Source organism: Charadrius vociferus, unplaced genomic scaffold (assembly GCF_000708025.1).
Source record: "Charadrius vociferus isolate BGI_N301 unplaced genomic scaffold, ASM70802v2 scaffold37, whole genome shotgun sequence".
NCBI classification, from domain to species: domain Eukaryota; kingdom Metazoa; phylum Chordata; class Aves; order Charadriiformes; family Charadriidae; genus Charadrius; species Charadrius vociferus.
Window position 1 is genome coordinate 220,193 of NW_009649457.1, and position 21,592 is coordinate 241,784.

Sequence of the window (21,592 nt, forward strand, 5' to 3'; positions counted from 1 at the left end):
ATTAGTGTCTCTGCTTACATGATGCACAAATAGAATTAAAAACTGTCCCCAAGACACAACTGGTAGCATCTACAAAGCAGTGATAGAAAATGCATGTTAAGTCAATTAACTGTAATTTGTCTGAGACTTTGAAGCACTGTTTGGCTGGACAACCACACAGGAGTTATAGGTCCTCCCATGAGCTGAACATGACATTATTATTATTTTCACCTGATTCAGCAGCCTCTCGACTCAGCAACTTGGAGCAGTGGCTTGTTTCTATTCCACAAAGATCATGTGCGTGCGGTCTTGTGCAAACAGCCACTAATACAAGAACTGACCATTTCAGTAAGTGAGTTGCAGCTTTGTTCCCTATTTCCAGTTTCCTTTTCTAATTCCACATGGCCCCTCCAGCCACAACCAGTATCTGCTACCCGTCTGTCTTCTTCAAACCAAAGACCCAAGCTCAAGATTACAGAACTGGGTATTTTCTTCCATGAAGAGCAGAGCTGTCTGGTCTGATTCTTGCCACCCAATAGATGGGCTCAATCCATCATACTGAGCCCACCAGCTAGGGCTGTCCCTTCAGTATTGAGGTGTGCTAGACTTTATTTTTATATTAAATTTATCAAGCACTCATCCAGGTTTAGTTCTGGAAGCATGTATGCCATCTGTTCCCAGCACGTCTAAAATTTCCCCCGTAGAAGTTCTCCAGAAGATGCCTATTAACCCCCTCCCAGGAAACACAAGGTGAGACTAAGGTGAGACAGCACAAGGAGGCAGATATTACACAGTGCACCTTCATTCAGTAATAGGTTTACTGGTTCAATGGAAGTGAAAATAGCGATTGTAGCATTGTAATAGCATTCAGATATTGCTAAGCTGGTGGGAGCACAGGAGCTACTAATTATGAATCACAGGCCACTTCCAATCCATGCATTAAGCCAGGATCTCAACTTCTAAGCTGACACAGATCTTCATGTTTCCACTATTAAACCAATTATTTAAGATCAGTACCATAAGGTGTGTATGGGGGAAGCTATTCCATTTTAGGCAGTTACTGGATTTCTGGCTACGTCCGGACACAAAGCACAGCAACATTCTTCAGCATTAACTTCATGTTCTATCCTTTGTACAAGCCAATGAATAAGCCTCTAAAAGAGCAGAGATGGAAATGCCAAATCCTCCCATTGATTCCACTCCAGCAAGAAAAGATGTTTATCAGTGATCATCATATAAACATTATTGCTTGTCTCCTGGCACCATGTAGCCATCTCTGGGTGTGGTTAACTCTGCCTGTGATCTAAACATCATGACACATCGTTAAATTTAGTTTATTTCAAAATTCCTCACCATAGGATATGTGCTGCACACAGGCTCCACAGACACTGCTAAAACAGAAGCAATGGAACAGCAACATCCTCATCAATCCCAACATACAGAGAATTAAATTGCTTGCTTGACAAGTCTGTGTCCACCAGACACAGAGTCTGGCAGTCTTTTTAATAAAACCTGGATCTAAAGATGCTCCCTGCCCACTAATCTAAAGAAAAATATCATGGCCACTTACTTTAAAAAAAAAAAAAAAAAAAAAGACAGTGGCTGCAGGAAAATGTAAGGGGACCTGACCTGTGTGCGTCAACAGATTTCGGAGGGTCACACACAACATGGGAAAAACTACTCAGCAAACACTCACATAAAGTTTATAGGACATGGCCTGCAAAAATCTCAGAGGGGGATAAGAAAAGAATGGGAGTGGTTTATTTCAATTCCTGCCTTCTATTTCTGTCCATTAATTACGTCAGGAAAACCACTGAATGAACCAGAGCTATTCATTTCGTTTCCTATTGCCATTAGGCATGGTAAAAACCCCAGGCATAACAGCTTCCAAATGCTTAACTGCGGGAATCTAGACATCCAATATTTTCTCCACAGTATTTCAGGATCGTTACATTGTTTGACACACACCATCTTTTGGGACACAGGGACACTAGAGACCTCAGGGTAAGGACAAGGGAGTATCATAGTGGATCTTCTCATTGTTCTAGAATCTATAATTAAAACTAAGCACCAGAAAAAAGAATTCCCCCTAATCACTATGAAGATTTCTCATTCGACAAGTAACTTGTTCATGGCCTTCAGCGGCTAAGGGAATTCCAATATTAAATGATAAAAAGAAACTAGGGAAAACTTCAGCTTTTCCAATTCAAAGCTCTGCATTCCCACGTAAAGGGAACAGCCAAAGCTCTGTGCAGTACTCCAGGGCTGCACGCTTTGACAGCTTGGGCTCTCGATTGACTACAGAGAAATCTCAGTTGGCCTCTGCTTGTGATTTGATACTATTCCGTGTTCCTTAACACCATCACAGCCTGTCACTCCTTTAGAGCTGTACCAGAACCTGACTCTGGGATGAGAGGGGTACTACAGGAACCTGCAGCACCGCAGAGTGTTAAACAGCCATCATTTTATAAAGCCATGCCTCTAACGCGTCATCCTCCTTACTTCCCCCATGCTCTGCCTTCAGTGAGGGAGACTCCCATATGGGAAAAGTGATGAAGAAGAAATGTCTTTGAAGCAGCAATTAGGTATTCAGAGGCCTTACAGGAGCTTTTGGTTCTCCTATAGATTTGTAAACATCAAGCACCTAAGAAAAGCAGCTTTATAGGACAAGCACAAAGCCAGGAACTGGGAGCTTTACACTCATTCCCAGGTCTGCCCTAGACTTCTGGTTGACTGTGGGCAGCCCCTGCATGCGCCTGTGTCCTACATGAATAGGCTCGAGCGTGGTTACCCACCGTCAGCCTCAAGCTCTCCAGATGCGAAGCTTGACACGAGAGCAACGTTGTCTGTGGGTGATGGATTATTCTCATCTGCTCTTTTCAGGGGCTAGATTCACACCTCCTGGAGGTGTGACTCCACCAAAATGCTGTCCCTAAGAATAGTGCTCATCGCGCCACAGTTACACAAGTCCAGATCTGGCGGATGAGCTGTTACTTTGGGGGTGTTTTCAGAAGCCCGCCTGTGACGTCTGACCGCGGGCAAATGCTCAGCAGATGGCTCCTACCTTTGTTCGTTGAGCAAACAGATAATCTCCTCACCATAAAAGTCACTGGAAATAAGAAACACTGCTGCTTTTGTGGCCAGATTACAGGGGCTAAAGGGTGACACATGGAAAAGGCAGGGTATGGCAAGGCATTGGCCATCTGAACTTATACCCCTGGCTCAGTGACATATTTCTTTCGAGCAGCTGGACAACCTGGCTCAAAGCAAATCTCAGCAAAACCCTCGTCATCCTGCAGGAAGGTGTTGTGCTATGACACCTGGAAATTTCACTGGTACCTGTGTCGAACAAGGTACAGACCAATGAAGCAGCTGAGAAACAGCAGCAATGGCTTTCCCAGGTGCTTTGATAAATCCTCACAAGGAGGTGGCAGAAGAGCAATTCAATGGCACTTTGTTTAACTGCAGCAGTGCAATCTGAAAGCACGGAGCTGCCATATGCAGCAATGTCACCACAGGGCTGTGAATGTGCTCAAGGACATATTTAATAAACTTGTGTAACAGGGCAAGCAGTGCCACAAAAGCTTTGTTTTCATAGGTAATAGAGAATAGCCACTTTTAAGCCTACCAAGTTCACTGCCTTATTCGTGACAGTGGGCAGCAGCCAAACTCAACAGAAGATTGAGATAGGCCAACAGGATGCTGATGGGGTTTGTCTGGTCCCTGTAAAGATCTCATCCTGACTCCCAAAAGTAAAAGACTGGCCAGTCAGACACGAGGAATAAAAGGATCTGTCTCCAACCCACAGTCCTCTTCCTTTTTTTTCCTTTTATCTTCTTTTTTTCTTTTTAACAGTTTTGGGAATTTCTTACATATGTAACTCCTTGACCTCCTGCTGGCAGCAATAAAAAAGCGAGTTCCAGGATCCCATCACATGTTGGGTATTCCAGGAAAATCTCTAGGAAAATGTGGTCACTGGCTGTGTTTTCCTATTCTGTTCCTTGTGCCTGGAGCCACCCCGTTACAGAGCTGTTAATCCGTGTAACATTACTGTGGTGAGTGTCCTCATCATGGTGGTACAGAGGAGGACATGGAGGCAGAAGGAGGTGGCGTGGCTTGACGACATCGCGCTATCGCTCACAGACAGGCCAATGCATGAGGTCTAAAGGACTTGTCTCTCAGTCATCTCCTTTGACTACATTGCCTTCTCCTTCCGCTCAGCTCAGTACCTAAAGCTGCTGCCCAGCAGGGAGGAGAAGTGAAGGGGAGGGCAGAGCACTGCCGGGTAGTACAGAGGAGGCAAACTCCAAACCACTGTAGTCTGTTCACTAGGGTCTCATACAACCAGACTCCCAGTCAGTATGGTAGGGACTTTGTCTCCATGAGGTTTAAGATAAGATGAAGAGCAGAGGACTCAGTCCAAAGAGAGTCTATGGACTTCACTGCAGCTCACGTCTGGCACAGCTCAGCCTTTCTGTGCCTGTCAGGGCCCTAATATGCCTTAATGGCCTTGACCTCACCTGGAGCTTCCATCCACGACCCCTGTCCGGGGCTCAGGAGCTCCACCTAAGCCCAGCCCTGGGCCTTCAGTCCTTGCCTGAGCTACATTATAGGAGTATCAGTCTCTAGCCTAATATTTGTCCTAGCTTCCCAGATGGACATATCCATCCCTGTCTCCTGGATGGATCTTGGAACTATGATGCAAGTCTTGTCTTCAGCCCTGTCTCCCGCTGCTCCTGACTGGGCTCCCTAGACGGACACTGGACCTGGTTCATCACTTCACCTTGTCTGGGATGGGCCTCGTTACTAGCATCCTGCCCTGTGCCCCGTGAACATATGCTGCAGGACTGCATTCTGGTCAGTGAGGGCATTGCCTGCACTGGGGTCACCCTCAGCTCCCAGCTTGTCCCCTCTCATAGGGCAGCCGTGCTTTGGCTGCTACCTGACAGTGCCTCAGCTGGTCTTCAGATGGATCCAGCTAACACCTTCCTAAACGCAGAAGGAGCAGTGCAGGTTGCTGCTGTAGCTATTCCTTCAGGGGTTACTCAGATCACTTTTCACATGATCAGACAACACTCCTTTCAGCCTTGAGTGTGATGAACACTGGGGAACGTTTGCAGGTTGAGATGGGAAGAGAGGGCAGCCGTTGCCACCATCCTGACCACACTGACCAGGCCCTTGAGGATAACCCACCAGGCAAACTTTTCAGATCGAAGCGTGCAAGTGGAAGAGGTGGGGCAGAGTCTGAGCCCACTACCAGGGCTCCTTGCTCTCTGATTAAATTTCAAAGAGATAAGAACCGAGATGAGATCCAGCCCAGGGCAATGTGTATTGGCCATAGGAAGTTATATACATGCCTCCTGTTTCACCACAGAATTCATCAGATGACCAGGGAGAATGAAAGCAGAGTCCAAGCATCCTCCTTGTTGCCGGTCCTGCAGAAAGGATGCTGGTTTGACCCTAGATCCTGATCCAAGATGAAATTTGTCATTGACTCATGGGCCCTGCATTTCCTCTCCTATTGTCTGAAAGCCAATTTCAAAGTTGTTTTCGCAGCCCTTTGTGACGTCCCAGGGCAGCTGTGCTAAATTCCAATGTGAAAGCGAAGAAACAAAAGGGAATTGGGATCAGAGCAAACTTTAAAAGTCTTCAGAAGAGATTTTCTTCTCCAGAGTGTTGATAGACAAAGAGCCCATTGCAGTGGACCCACACAGGGCTGTCCGCTCTGCAGCTGTGCTGGGGACAGTGCAGACCGACTGGGGACAGTGCAGACAGATGGAATTGCCTTAGATAAGAACCTTGATTAAAGCCCTTAAATCTTGCTGGACCACATCTGGCACCCTGCTTTTCACTTTATTTCAGTCTTTACACAGGCAAACCTCTTACTGAAGTCAGGAAGGATCTTCCTGTCTGTGGTGTGAATAAACACAGGATTAGGACTTGACTTTTCATTTTTACAGACCTATATTGAGTCCATTTTTGTGCTGCATTAAGTGCCTTTACATGCCACTCAATCACGCTTGGTTTCTGAGTCATTCCTAACTAATTTTGTGAGCTGGTGGGTAGTACATACCTTCACACTCAGCCCTTCCAGTTAACTGCACAGCACTTTGTTTTAAAGGTGGTTTTTTTTAATTATTTTTCTAAGCTACTCTATTCTTGCTGTACAGGATAAGGCCAAGGATGTCTGGGGCTGCACCAGTCTGAGCACTCTAGTTTCAGCTTCAGTCTTCACACTAGGTCCAAATAAATCCTGACATACCAAAGCACTGCCACAGCCACTGCTTGAAGCTGCTGCCCTTAACCACAGGCACTTCCTATTATTTAATCACAGCAAAAATCATCAGAGGACGCTTCTTCAGATAAGAGGCACTTTCCTTGTCTCCCTCCCAGTCTGTACTGCCTCTCTTCATGCAGATGAAGGAGACCACTCCAATCTTCCAGGCCACTGCAGGACATATTTCATATGCCCATGGGGCGCATTAAGTTCTTCCTCTGAAACTGTCCCTCTGCCTCACCGTGGAGCCTCTGTGTTAAGGGGATTTCCACTATGTGCAGCTCTTCTCCTCATATCTTCATCCTCCCCTATCGGTCCAGCCTCCCCCACCGCCCAACCATCCTGCCTGGTGGTGCTCAGCTAAAGACACTCCATGGCTGGAGCAGTGTGGCAGGGACACACTACAGCTTGGCCTCTCGCGTATCTTCTGGTGAGCTCTGGGAGTGAATTTGCTCTCCACAGTCTCCTGCAAGTCCAGGTGTGATGGATCTGGACATGCCCTTGCATGCATCGGCAGACACCGCTTTCCACAGTGCAGCACCAGGTTCCTGCAAAGCTGGTTTGAGTGTGTTCATGAGCCTTGCTTCATACCAGGAGGGCCAGCTTTCAGCAGCTGCCAGAGCTGATGTCAGGGCTGCACACACAATAGAGTTTTCAGTTTTTTCTCAGCAACTCTCTCCTCCCTTCACAGACATCCTGTAGACTTTGCACCGGGAAGGGACAATAATGACCAACTACTCAAGGACAACACGCCCACCTCCAACTGTAGGTTCCCACTTCCCTGTTCTCACTGAAACTAAACAAGGACAAAGCATCTCTGTACCTTTGATCTATGCCTACACAATAGAAACTCTCTTTTTAGTGAAAGGGTCGAATCTTCACACCAGCTGCCACACACAGCCTGGCTGCAGCAGTAAAGCAATACACAATGCCTCTGTTTGCATTTCCCTTTCTTTTCCTCGCTGGCCTTTTTCACCTTGCTGCCTCACCCTAAAGAAACATTTACTGCCTCACCTAGCTTTGTTACAAGAACCTGTTCTATAGGTTTTATGGCTAACATGGCCTTAAGTTACCAAGTGAAGTAAACCTCGCTCCTGCAGCTTTCACTGTCTAAAATACTTTCTAAGCTTTGCTATATTGCCGGGTGCTGTTCCAGTTTCTGCCCAGTGTCCCGTTTATCTGGCAGGAATTGGCACAGCCTTCTTTATGCCTCGAGAGAAGACAAGACTCCTATGCAGGAGGACAAGGACTAATGGTTCTTGTTGTGGGACTGAGAGGTAGAGGATGGCTCTTCTCCTCCTGGCTCTATAAAGAAGACTCAAATCACCACATGTCCATGAATGTCGATTCTTGTGCCCCAAAGAGCTGAGGACCAGAGTGAAGTCCAATACTTTCATCATTTGTTTGTACACAGGTCAAATTAAATATATGAGGGTGGAAAGTCATCTTGAGGGAGGACTGTGGCTCCAGGAGACAGAAATCACTCTGTCTAGAAAATGTCAGCATGCTGAGAGACAGCTGAATCTAATAGCTGCTGTGCCCAAGGCTGGCTCCTGCATTCGGAAAGTCTTGGTCCCCCTGGACCACATCCTTGTGCTTAGCAGTGCAACCCCACTGCATTCAGAACGTGAGGAAGGGGCCCAGATTTGACACTTGCAGTGGACTACAGGGCTGGAAGAGGTAACTTTCAGGAGCGCTGTGCATATGTTGATGGGAGGGTACAAGGAGACTATCTCCCCTTTGGGCATCTCCAGATGCACCCAGCAATTTATAGCATGGGATCTGGAGTAATTTATGAGCAAGGTTACTCCTTTTCATACACCATGGTAATGAGGGCTTAATAGATTGAACTTTTGCCAGGATTTACTGAAAATAAGCAGCCCAGGAATGATGTGCAGCCCTGCACCTCACCACTTTAAGTCTTTTAGTGCCTCACCACCCACTCACCACTTCAAGGCTTGGCTCTTTCTGGACTGTCTTCTAGATTTCCTAAGCCTCAGTCTACACTGGACTACAGAAATCGTGAGCCACAGCTGACTAAAATGAGGGGTAGGATTACTGAAACTCACTGCCAAGTTTTAGCAGATTATATTGAGCTGACTTTTTGGCTGCCTCCACTTTCATACCTAATCAACAGACTCTTACGGAAACCCTCCAGAGGTCTCACAGTCCTCTCCTTAATTTTGTTTATTTGCAAATCTTTGGGCATGTAAGCAATCAGCTGGGAAGCAGTGACATGCAAAGTCAACCTTATGAATGGCTTTTCACAGAAATAAGCTCATAACCAGAATTGTTGCTTGTTCTCTGTACCCTGATATCATTGTACATCTCCCTCCTGCTTTCCTGCCCCACTACTGCACATAGTCTACATTGCAATCATAGAATCAGAGAATGGTTTAGGTTGGACCGGACCTTGAAGATCAGGGAGTTCCAACCCCGCAGCCATGGGCATAGACACCTCCCACCAGACCAGGTTGCTCAAAGACCCATCCAGCCTGGCCTTGAACACCTCCAGGGATGGAGCTTCCACAACTTCTCTGGGCAACCTGTGCCAGTGCCTTACTGCCCTCAAAATGAAAAATTTCTTCCTAATATCTAATCTAAATCTACCTTCTTCCAGTTTAAAGCCATTCCCCCTCATCCTATCACTACATGACCTAGTAAAAAATCCTTCCCCAGCTCTCCTGTAGGCCCCTTTAGGTACTGGAAGGCCGCAATAAGATCTCCCTGGAGACTTCTCTTCTCCAGGCTGAACAGCCCCAACTCTTTCAGCCTGTCCCCACAGGAGAGGTGCTCTAGCCCTCGGATCATCTTTGTGGCCCTCCTCTGGACCCACTCCAACAGGTCCACGTCTTTCCTATGTTGGGGGTTCCAGAGCTGGAATCATTCAGTGAAAGATCAGAAACCCATACGTAGTGGCAGTACCTACCCCAGTACTCTATGGGCAGGTTCTGTGCAAGTGAAATGCACTTTCCCAGTCTCAAATCACCAGGCTTGATGAGGCATTTGTGCTGCATAGTCCTTTACATACATTAACTACAATGCGTTTCATATTCAGGACGTGCAGCAGTTCTGCACCTAGGAAGTCTCTAACCTGTGTTGGTTAGTTCATGGATGACAGGTGACCACTGAAAACCATCCATTTCACACTGCTCACAGATCAGCTACATTAAGATCTTTAGTCAAAGCTGTTGGCAAGTCAGACTTTTTATCTCACAAGAAACTACAATGTTCTGAAATACTGAGTTTTTCCAGTTCTTACCAAGAAGATACTTGTGATGTTCCTAAACCAAAACATGATTCAAAGGAGCTCCTGAGTAAAACTGAAGGATGAAAATTTTACCACTGGAATTCAGAGGACAAAAATTCACAAAATTCATTTCATTACCAGTTGGCAGCTGCAAATGCTTTGAAAGAATGGAGCTTCAGGATTGCCTCAAGGAGACAACCCTGCAACCAGGCAATACAGGTCACGCGACTGAGCTAGCCCTTCTCTGCACACAGCGTGAGCAAATGGTCCACAAACTTTGGAAATCAAGTTGCCCAAGGGGCTGCCTGGCTCCGTAGCCTGGCAGACCTGGGTCACAGCCAGCCCAAGTCATGGTGCTCCTTGGAGTCACAGATTTCATGGCATGATGTGAACCTAAGTTAAGGAGCTGAAAATAAAGCTGGCAGGAAGCCACAAAGGCCAGATTGAAAACCTTCCTGCCAGAGAGGATTTCACTGCAAGAGCTGAGGAACTGACACATTTCCTTTCATGTCTTACTTTAAATGGAGACACATTTCCAACAGATAAGTCCCCCCAGGTTCCCTTATTGAAAGGCCTTGGATCCTGATCCTGCAAATTCTTTGACTCACAAATAATTTTCTGGAAGTGTGTAAAGTCACTGCATTACACTCTTCCAGCATTAGATCCCCTTCGACTGCCCATTCGCAGGGTTGAGTCCAAAGCCAGAGCTCCCTTTGGCTGACTCAGCAATGAACCATCGCTGATGGTTCATCTGGCACGTGTCTGCCTTGTTTGCAGAGTCATAGCCAGCATGTAGTCATGTCAACCCCTTGAAACAACACTCGAGACATGAAGCAGACGCAGCTACATCTGTGATAACATCTGTATGAAACAACATATGCCAGTTACTTACAGCATATTCAAACTGCAGATTAAAATCCCGGTTGTTTGCTTGAAGTTGTCTCTCTTCCTCTGTAAAGAAGAGGAAACACATCAGACATGCTTGAAGGTAAACAGACTCAATGCAGTCATGAATGAAGCATCAGAAAAAGCAAGCAGAGCTGCCGAAAGGCAATGTCACCAGGAATCTGTGCTCTGTGTAACCGCCCCATGTCAGGGAACTGAAGAGGCTGGTGACACTGATGGAGCAGCACTGTGGACTGGCACCATAGCACATAGCCCGTACTCCAAGTCTCCTCTGCACTGCAATGCCAGCAGTGGTTTTACAGCTTGTTCACTTTCTCCTGGACAAGAATTATCACTCAACTAGTGGTGCTCTATTCCTGCCCTGCTCCATCTCTTCCCCCTGAAGTCTCTGGGGCTGTTGCCAGCGGTATCCTGTTAGTGATCTTCCTCCATTACAAGTACATCTCCTAGCACGATCCCATAGACGGGACATCACCACCATAGCTATCATGAAATCAAAAACTACTGGAACAGATTTCAGAAAGTCATTATATCTACCCTCTACATCAAGACAGGGTCGCGCTCCCAATAAATGTCCTAGAAAGCTCCAGTGATGGCTGTTCTTCAGATTGCCTATTCCAGGACTGCAGTGTCCTTCCCCTGGGGGAGATTTTTCCCCATTATCTGACATAAAACTCCTTACTTCAATTTAAACAAATTATGGGGTAGTCAACAGTGCTCTTCTGCTCCCCTCAGTTCCTTGTTCTACTTGCGAAGGATGCAGAGCACAGACAAGTTCATTATGTATTGAAGGATGTTATGCCTTACTGTAGTCTTCTCTTCCCAAGGGTAAGCAACTCCAGTTTCTTCAGCCACTTCTTATGAGTCAGTCTGTCAGAAGCAGCATCACTCTTGCTGCTCTCCAGTGGACTTCCCAGCTAGTTCACCTCATTCTGGAGGCGTAGTGGCCAAGATGGGCCACAGCTTGCAGCTGAAGTCTTACAAAAGCTGACTGGAGCACAAGGGACACTTCACCTATCTTGTAGACAATGCATATTTGACATGAGAATTCACCGAGGAGTAATTTAAAATAATATCCTTATGTACCACCAGCATGCAACTGATGGTGTTCCAGAATATGATCCGTTTTGGCAGCTCCTTTCTGGCAGAGCTGAGGCCTCATCAGGCAATGCAAATCTTTCATTTGTCCTTCCTGAACTACATCCAATTTTTTTCAGTCTATTTCTCCAACTAATCAATTCTAATCCTATCATTCAGTGTGCTTGTAGCTCCTGCCAGTGTGGTGCCATTCGCAGATTTACTGTGTTCTTTATTCTGCCAGCCAAGATGTAGAAGAAAATATTGAATACCAGACTCAGGATACACCCCTGATGAATCTCTCAAGTTTTGTAATCAGTCATTGATAACTATTGTCAGTGTATTTTATGGTGGTTTTTTTTCTGAAAAGTCTGGCACTCGCTCTATCTCAAGCATGTATCTCCAGTTTACTTGTAAAAATGCCACCAGTGACAGTCAAGATACATGACAGCTACCTAAGGCTTTTTCACTAACCCTCTGGCTACCACTAACACAAAATTAATTTTGGTTTGATGCAGATTTTCAGGGCTGCTGGCTGTTAATCATCTCTTCCCCACACAGACACTCCTAGTTACTTTGAAGTGGTTTGTTGGATTGTTTCAACCTTTACACAAGTGGTGAAGCCAATATATCTATAATCGCTCAAATTTCTTTTCCCTTGTTTCAAGACAGATGCTATGCTTGTTCTTTTCCCAGTCTTCTGAACTTTGCCTGTCTGTGCACCAGAAACTCTCAAAGGCAGCATTGCTCCAGGCCATGCTCTACCTTACCTAGCCAACCCACTCCCTCTCTATTCTGGCCCAAAACCTCCCCCTTCTCCTCCGTTTCTGGCAACTATTATGTTAGATGTCTCAAGAAAAAAAAAAAAAAACACAAAAAAACCAAACCCAAACCCAGATTTCGTAGCATTATTTGCTAGGCTTTTTTTTCACTGAGCAGCAGACATAAACCGCCTTTGATCTCCCTCTTATTAGAAGGGTTACAGAACCCCAGAGATCCCAACTCTTACAGAACAACTTTTATTGCCCTTTATGTCCTTGATAGCATTTTCTTGCTTTGAGCCTTTGCCACACAGTTTGTGCTGGATAAATCAAACTGCTTTGCACCTTCTAGAGACATCCTTCCTCTGCCTGAAGTGAATGAGGAGCTTGTGATTTTGCCATTTCACTCACTCCTCTGAGCCTTTCCTTGAAAAACAATACCTTATAGCTGTGCCCTTAATAGCAATTACGTCAGAAAACGACAGCTCTGCTTAATTCTCCCTTCACCCCAGAATTCCTTCCCGTGAGATCTCAGTTACTAGTTCTTCATATTTGCTGAAGATTTCCTTCTTGAAGTCCATTTTAAACACGTTAATATTGTCACTTTTTCCAAAGCATCATACTGTCATTTCGTAATCATTCCCTTTTACACTCCCTTCTGCTTTCACAGGACCAGCCAGCTCCTCCCTGTTGGTGGGAACCAGTTCTGGAACAACCTCCTCTCTAGCTCCAAAAAATTACCCACCTCTGCACCAAAGTGCTGTGCCAGCTGAACAGGTCGTATACCCCTACGCTCCCCTCCAACTCTGCCTCTGCATAGTTAGAATTCCTCATGTGCCATCATGCCATGTCTCTCAGAAAAATGCATTTTATTTTATTTTTTTCCACAAAAAACTGCCCCTCGTGGTTTGCTGTGCCTGTGTTCTTTACCCTTGTAGCATTACTCGGACATCTGTGATTTGTACATCTTCCTCACACGAGATCTCAGGGCACATGAACATACAAGGAAAACATCTCTTCCCTTGCCACCTCTGTTACCCTTCCAGAACAAGCTTTATTCTTTTCTATTAATATTCCAGCCCTGTGAGTTATCCCAGCACGTGTCTATTATACCTATTAGATGATGTGTTAAGACATCTAGTTCTTCCTGTTTATCCACTCTTGCATTAGCAAGCGTCTAAGCTATTCAGTGCACTGAACTGTTATCCTTCCTCCTTTCCCTCCAATAACCCTGTAAATAACACAGCATCCCTAATTTTTAAGCCCTTTCTCAGATCCCCATTTTTTTTGGTTTCTGTCTGTGGACTGTTTTCAACAAGCCCTCTAATTACTAATGTAAAGCTCTGCTAGCAGGTAAATGTGCTTTTGCCTCTCTTCAAGCACATCTAGCTGTGTCAGACATTTCCAAACCAGCTCCCAGCTGCCCCAACAGGGTGATTCAGACCAACCACAGAGTCTTCATTCAAGACCCTCAAAGTGCTTAATCCTTCACTGCTTTCCTCAGACACATTTTTGTCATCTTTCACAATGGGGAGAACAATGTACAGAGAGATCAGAGTAACTTGTCTGGTGTCCCAGAGGAAAACAGAAGCAGAGCCCAAGAGGTCCAGGCTTGCAGGGCTTCAACTATTGTCTTACGTGCCCCTTTAGGAATTTTCCCGAGGGCAACCAGAATTATCAAAGCAGATGAAAGATAAAGCTATTTGTTAAAAACAGAACTTCCCAACACTTGCACATTTCCTCCCATACAGTCCGTGCTGCTCTGGTCCTCCCCCCAGGGCCTCCAAGTCTAGTCCTGGAATAAATGCCACAGAAAAGATAAATGGCTTTAACGTAAATAGGAATAGATGACAAAGCCTGAAACCCTTACCAGGCTACAGAAGCGTGCTGGTCCTGAGAAGGAGAACCAGCAGGCAGCGGCAGAGTGGTTTGCACGCACTGTGGGCTTACGTGGAGCAGCGCAAGCAAGCCGAAGACCTGTGGTGACCCCAGAATGAAAAGCTGAGCACTCACAGGGGACAGCCTCATCCATGCTGCTCACAGCAGAGGACAACATTGGCCATGCTGCTCACAGCCGGCACGTCTGACCAGCTGCCTCGCCAGAAGGAGCTATGTGGAAATGCAAGATGGACAGAGAGGCACAATGACATCCAGAACGGCTAATCTGGGCTGGAGCTCTTTGGGTATCTACTCCCTTGCCAGAACATGAGACACAGAGTATACGGCAAAGCCTCATGGTCACACAGCAGCTTCCAAGAAGCTCTAAATTTCTCAGTGACTTTTGTTTTTTTGTAGGGAGGACAGCCCTTGAGGGGAATGCACACAGAAACAGAAAGCCAAGTGCTGCTGGTAGCTGCTGGAGGTGCTGCGAGCTCCTTTGCTCTTGCCAGGGCTCCCTGGGCAGTGAGGAGCCGTCCCCTCTTCTCAGCCTGACCCCCAGGGTCTGTGCAGCCAGGGAGAGGCACTTGACACATGCATTTGAATTCAAGGATCTCAAATGCTCCTGAAAAGCAACCACGTGTGCACCTGCTCCAGTGAGGAGAGGAGCCTGGCTTCTCACCACGGTGAGAGATGCAGTCTACAAGAGGAATGGATTTTATATGAGACACAGAAATAGCTGCAAACAACTTAGGGGTGGCACAGGAACATGAAGTAGTGGGACATAAAACAGCAAATGAAACTCACTCAAGGCATTGTTCTCCTGTGCCCGATCACATGGTACCGAAGGGCAGGCTTTCTAGAACAACCCATTTCTGTAGGCCAGATATGAACCTGGTTCAAAACTGAATGGAAAGTCTCTGGCCTGCCATAGCCATCCATCCCTCTCAGAGTCAGTGTCCCCAAAGGCCAAAATATGAGGCTAATTTCTAGTGGCAAGATTTTCATTTTCCTTACTGGATAACGGCCAATACCTTTGGCTAAAGCAAGAACAACCACAACTAATTGCAAAGGGTGCCTCATCCAACAACATCAGCACACAGAACTTTCTCTCCTCAGGCGACACCAAAGGAGAACCACTGCTGACCACATGCAGAGGGCAATGGTGCCTCAGTGGTTTTATTTTTACCAACGGAGGAGAGTGAGGTCCTACTGCTGCGCCTCCTAAACCAGTGGTTCTTAACTGTCATAGACGAGACAACTCTTATTTGTTTCTGGAACTGTCTGGACAGAATTGAAGCCTCTTGGATGACCACAATAAACAAAAAGGGTAAGTTAAGCATTACCCCAGCTACGACTGGAAACCACAGCTCAGGGTATTTTGGTTGTAGATCCAAGCACACATGTCTTATCATGCCCTGTTGATTCTAGAAGCGTTGAAGAAAAAGGGAGGGGAAACCTGAAGGCTTATCAGATGAGAAGTTTTTGATTTCTTGAAACTTTTTTATATCTCTAAGAAACTCCAACTTTCTGCTTCTGCAAACTGCAGTGAAAAATTACTGGAAAGAAGGAACAGGATTTGTGCTCCAAGTTATCATTTCACTGCCACTGAAAACTATTTTAAATTATTCATCAGTGGAAACTCAGTATACATAAATATGGCTTAGTGCCCAGTTCTTGGTCTAACCACTGAGACCATGTCACTGGGAAAGTGGCTGTTTTCTCAGGCAGACAGATTTAGGAGCTAAACCACAGAATAACATCTGTATTTAATAAAATTAAACCCATGCCAAAAATCAGCTATAAATGTAACTGGCCAGCCTACCAGCCTTCTCCATTTAGGACTGCTGCACGGAAAAGTCCTGCAAAAGGTTAGATTCAAGATCTGGTCAGACAGCCTGGAAATTTGTTTCTGGTTTATGCTAAGGAGCATGTGCCAAGAGCACTGCTTTCAGCCGCCTGTTGGAAAAGTTTTGTAGGTATTAGGTCTTGTGGCTCCAAGAAACAGGAGGTTAAGATCTGCCTGGTTTTGCCAAGTCATACACAAACTAGGGCCTGATACCTCATGCATGAAACGAACACAGCCCAATTAGGGGAGTGTCGGCGTAACTAAGCCTAACAACAGAACAGAGACAACATAAACTCTGTAAAAATAATGATCTCTACTCCACCCTTTAAACAAGCGACCTCAAGAGCATGAATGCTGCCCTGGACCAGCTACAAAGAATGGCCTCCAGGAGCTGAGCTCCTCTCCCCAGCTTCCCTTGCAGAGTGGCTCTCAGCAAAGCTATTAACCTTATCAATACCAAGTTGTGAAAGCTGTAACGCAGTTATTCTGGTCCCAAGGGCACATATCTGACCTTCCTGAGGCTGTAATTCAGGTCTGCCCTGCTAAAGGCAATAAGCAGTCTCAGAAGACCTCCACCAGCCGCAGCACATTTTTTGTTTCAAATCTGATGATGTGCCTCCTTCCACTGTGTCCTGTCTCCCTCCTACTTTTCTTGAGTCTACTTCTGGGCACCTCTTCATCATTGTGTGACCCAGCTTTGGTATCACCACACAAGTGCCACCCAGCATCCAGCACCCAGGCCATCACCCATCTGTTCACAGCCAGAGGAACCCTAGCCCTTATTTCTGGTCTTTGCTGGACCATTCCCCTGTGCGCACAAGAAACTGAAGTCTGCCACAGTGCGTTGCTACCTCTGTCCTTCCCCCCCCCTAAAAGATAATTACAGTGTCCACTGAAAAGCAACTCCATGGGAGAGAGCAAGTCATTGTATACTGTATTAGGCAACTAAAATTGCTGTTCCTAAGGAGTCTATTATACAAGCTATTAGCCAAAATCTCCTTTCACCTTAAAGCAACAATTTCCCCTTTCTGCGATCATGCGAGATGAATGAAGCATGCAACCAGTTTCTCGATTTGCAGTCACTGTACCGGGGCAGAGTCACTACCGTTGGGTCAAAAAGAACAGGACTGTCTAGGTTTTATAGCAGCGATCTCATAGAATTTCACATTCATAATACAGCAGTGTCTTGCCGAGTTCAGAGCTGCACCGAGGAAACTCTACCCAAAACCAAAGCCAGGGATCTTTATCCAACAAGCTCAACATTTAATATGGACCAGAGGATAGGTGGGTGAAAGGAAGAGCCAAACAACAGGTCTGAGGCTCACACCAGTTAAATATTTACATTTCACAGCCAGTCTGGGGCACAGACAAAAGCCAAACCCTCATCACTTGAGTCTCAACCTAACACTGTAACCTGCCTGGTGCCGGCATGCCAGCTGCTCTGCGGCACAAAACCGAAGCCCATCCCTGCTCTGAACCCCAGCCAGAGCCTGGCAGGGTGCAGCGAGCGCGGCGGGGGCAGGAGGAGCGGTGAGAACCTGGTGGGATGGAAACGGGGAAGGGGAAGGTCACAGCCAAGCCCTGCTCAGAGCAGGAACATGCCCAGCTGCCTGGCAAACAAATGTGGTTTTTTTTATTATTTACTCAAAGGAGGGGCTCTCCAGGGCTCCATGTTACCGAACTGTGCATTTTCGACGTGTAAATGCCTCTTCCTCTACAGAGCCTCTCTGGCTGCTGTGGCTGGAGAGGATTTATGCTGGCAATCACATGCATTTTCATCTCTGAAATGGACTAGCTTGTACTGAGGGTGAAGGATTTACTTTAAAAAAAAACCTGCAGCGAGACCATTCAGATACAATCACCATAAGTGGGTTTAGCCCTATTTCCTCTTGCCTGTTCCTCCATTATTAAGTAAAGATCTTCTTTATCATGTCTTTTTGCCTCAAAAGAACAAGAATCCTTCTTCCTCCTGAAGAAATGAAATGCAAGAAATGTTGAGAGGTATTAGTTGTTTATCTTAAATAAGTAAGTTTTAATTAGAATAAATTACAAGGGGGGCTACAGGAGAGCTGGGGAAGGACTTTTTACTAGGGCATGTAGTGACAGGATGAAGGGGAATGGCTATAAGCTGGAAGAGGGCAGGTTTAGATTAAACATTAGGAAGAAGTTTTTCACTATGAGGGTGGTAAGGCACTGGAACAGGTTGCCCAGAGAGGCTGTTGAGGTCCCATCCCTGGAGGTGTTCAAGGCCAGGCTGGATGTGGCCTTGGGCAACCTGGTCTAGTGGCAACTGTCCCTGCCCATGGCAGGGGGGTTGGAACTACATGATCTTCATGGTCCCTTCCAACACGAACCATTCTATGATTCTATGATTCTGTGATTCTACTTAGGGTTAGAATATGGTGTGATTTATGCTGTTAGCTTTACTTAGCACAAGTAGCTGGATTTGCTGAAGCCTTTAGGCTGCAGCACAGTTAATTATCTTAGTAATTTTCCTAGTCTTGTGTTTAGTTCTTTAGTAGAAGAAAAATATTGATAACACACTGATGTTTTGGTAGTGTTTTTCCCAAGTCTGGGACTTTTCAGTTCCCCATGCTCTGCCAGCGAGCGCAGGTGCACAAGAAGCACAAACCAGGAGATAAGGAGGCAACAACCATCAGCAGAGACTGCAAATCACCAAGGTGAGAGCAGTCAACGGCCGGCTGGCCTGGACACAGAGAAAGAATCTAATAAGGTGTTGGAAGACCCCAGACCAAAAATCACTGGGGTCACCTGCTGTGAAGGGACCTGGTCCGAGCAGTGACAGTCTCTCGTGGTGTGTGTGTGACTCCTTGGGTGCTGTGGGAACGCTCGGGCAGCGGCTTCTCCTTTGACAAGACATAGACTTTTGTGCTCGTGGATTCTGTCTGTTGTGCCTGGTACTGAGCTCAGCCTCCTGATAGCACTAAACAAACGCTACACGGCAACTGGAATTTGCCAACCCAGGTGAAACGTTTCATATGTTCCTGGATCAGGTGTTAATACAAAATGAATTTTGTTCTGGCATCACTAACAGAGTGCCCACGTAGGAGGATCTACTGACATACCTCCACTTTCATACAGCAAATGTAAGGTCTGAAATCAAAAATCTTGAGGGTGAACTGGAATTATTTTTGCCTCAGGCCCGGCAAATTTTTAATGTGAGGATAAAGTTAAATATTCTTTAAAGAAGAATAAAAGAATAAAGAAGAATAAAGTTAAAGATTCTGCCCTTTTCTAAAAGCAGTATTTGATATTATCAACAAAAGGAGAGAGAAAAGAAAAGAGGTCTCCAGAAGGATGCCTTGTCTTTGCCCAGCATGTACTACACATGTGGTCAAACAGCACTCTTGGGACACAGGCCTGAAAGAAGTGCTAGATAACCTTAAAACAGAAAATATTTCCTTTTAGGTTATTCCGGGAAGGGACAGAAGCTGCCTCGTCTCTCCCTTTCCTTGTTTCCTGCAATAGTACCAGTTCTGGTTTTCCTTCTCTTCCTCCTCCCGGCAATGTCTCACTCACCTGCCTTGGCTCTGGGCACGGGGTGGGGACGCACCACGTCTCAGAAATGCCTCACAACAGATGATTTCTCAAGAAGCATCTACTTCTTTTCATGTTTGTTTCCAGTCAACTTTAGAATGAGAGCAGGTGTTTTCCAGATATATTAGCAGTGGAAATTCTGTCTCTTCTTCATTTTGGATAACTTTAATTTTGAAAATACTGGGTTTTTTTCAAATTTGGTTTAGAATTTTATATCACCTTGTATGCTGGTTTTTGTAATAGCAGCCTACAAAATTTTGACCAATATCAGCATGCCAAATAAAGCAGCTGAAACAGTAATTTATTTTTATTTTAAAAACTAACCTGACAGTGACTGGCTGGCACATATAATTTCCTTTACTAGAAAACGGTGTCTCCTAGACATGGTGGTAATGCCACAGCTTCACACAGTTGTACATGTTGTTAATAACAGTATACACAGTGATAGGAAGTGATGTAAAAATCATAAAAATAAATACAGCTCTGAAACAAACTCTGAGAAGTTTTTCAATTCACAGTTATTTCCCTCATGGGAAATTATGTAAAAATAAATATATTTTTCATACTCAACGTCTGTTGTGGTAAGACATTTCCTATCACATCTGAATGGGAGTCCCAGAAGGCAAGCCAAGATTTATGGCTGTTAGGCCAGTCTCGGGCTGCCTTCTCCATAGGGAGCCGCTACCCCTGCCAAACTCTGCCCGGAGCCTGGATGCTCAAAAAACAGCTACCCTGGAGAGCAGGCTGTGTCTAGCAGCAAGAAGGAAAACCCAATGGAGCTTTCCAAAAGCCCTGGCTCAATTTATATCCTTCCTCTTCCTCTCACAGTGCCCTTAGGCTGGGCTTATGGAGATGAAGCTGCAGCAATGACTGTTCTTGCCGTTGACTGGAAGCACATACCCTGGGATAAGGTTATTGCTGTAGATGAGTCCTCTGTTCCTGTTCCCTATTTCTGTTCATTTCATAGATGGTACTTGACCATCCTCGTCTTCAAGGTACGAAGGTCTACTGCTGAGTTAAGCTGCCATGGGATCAAGCCAGTGACCAGAAATGTTCCACATTTATCAGCCATTGCCAAGGCACGATACTTATTTCTTCCCACACACTCTGTGAACCAAAAGTCTCCTCATTCCTCTGTGTTTCATCGGTGTCCATTGTAGGTTGAACCTCAGTGTAAAAGATCTCAGGCATCTTTTCCACAGAAACACTACTGCTGCTTATCTAAGAGATGCACTTCCCCACTTCGGCTTGAAGAGCTTCACCAAGGTTCAGTCATCTAAGAGCTGGTTTCCTGCAGGTGTTTTTCTATGTGTGACATACACCACATATTACTGCGCTATGGAGCTGAGATTTGGTTACATTCCTGATTCCTTGTACATAAACTTGAACATAAAAGTACAAAAACCTGATTCTTATCTCCAAGAAATTTAGAACATGTAACCTGTCTTGTTAAACTTTACCTATCCTGAAAAAAACTCTCCTAATTTTGCCTGCAGCTCAGCTCATGCGAAAAGAGCCGTGTCTTGCTGGGGAGAAACTGCAAAATACTACTGGTTCTCATGGGAGCAATACTTATCCCAGTTTCAGCAGCTGGTGCCTGAGGTAATCCATTCCCTCCCATGAAAGTCTTATCACGAACATGGCTCTTCAATAAGATTAACTGTCATCCAGCTTTGTTCCTGGAATGGAAATTTGGTCTTTCCATGAGCAGCAGTCCCTTCGAGACGAGTGCATGGGATGTTCCCTGCAGAAGAGCTGCGCCTGCTCTCAGGCAGAGCGGTCCTAAGGACTTCTACAAATACAAAGGCTTATAAACTGTTGGATCAAAATAGCACTTCAACCCTGGCATTTACTCCAGCGAAATGTTTGCAAGGAGCAAATCATAGCCCTTTCAGCTTTTGGGCTGCAACGCAAAAGAATTAAAAATAAAAGAGGAGGGAAAAATGCTCTTTTAGCTTCCTGTTATGAAAGCTCCTCATTCCCTGATCACCCCAGCTTCCCTTATCCTTCTCTGAACTTCCCCAGTTTGAATTCATTGGTTTTGAACTGGAGATAAA

At 45.6% G+C, this 21,592-nt stretch overlaps 1 protein-coding gene across 1 annotated transcript in view; it reads right to left on the reverse strand.

Moving 5' to 3' along the window:
• LOC104290621 (phospholipid-transporting ATPase ID-like) overlaps window positions 1-21,592 on the reverse strand; it is a 101,355-nt gene that overhangs the window by 44,223 nt on the left and 35,540 nt on the right. Inside the window, exon 2 of the mRNA XM_009889739.1 lies at window positions 10,399-10,457. Within this exon, the coding sequence (XP_009888041.1) occupies window positions 10,399-10,457 (59 nt within the window). The remainder of the gene's footprint in view (window positions 1-10,398; window positions 10,458-21,592) is intronic.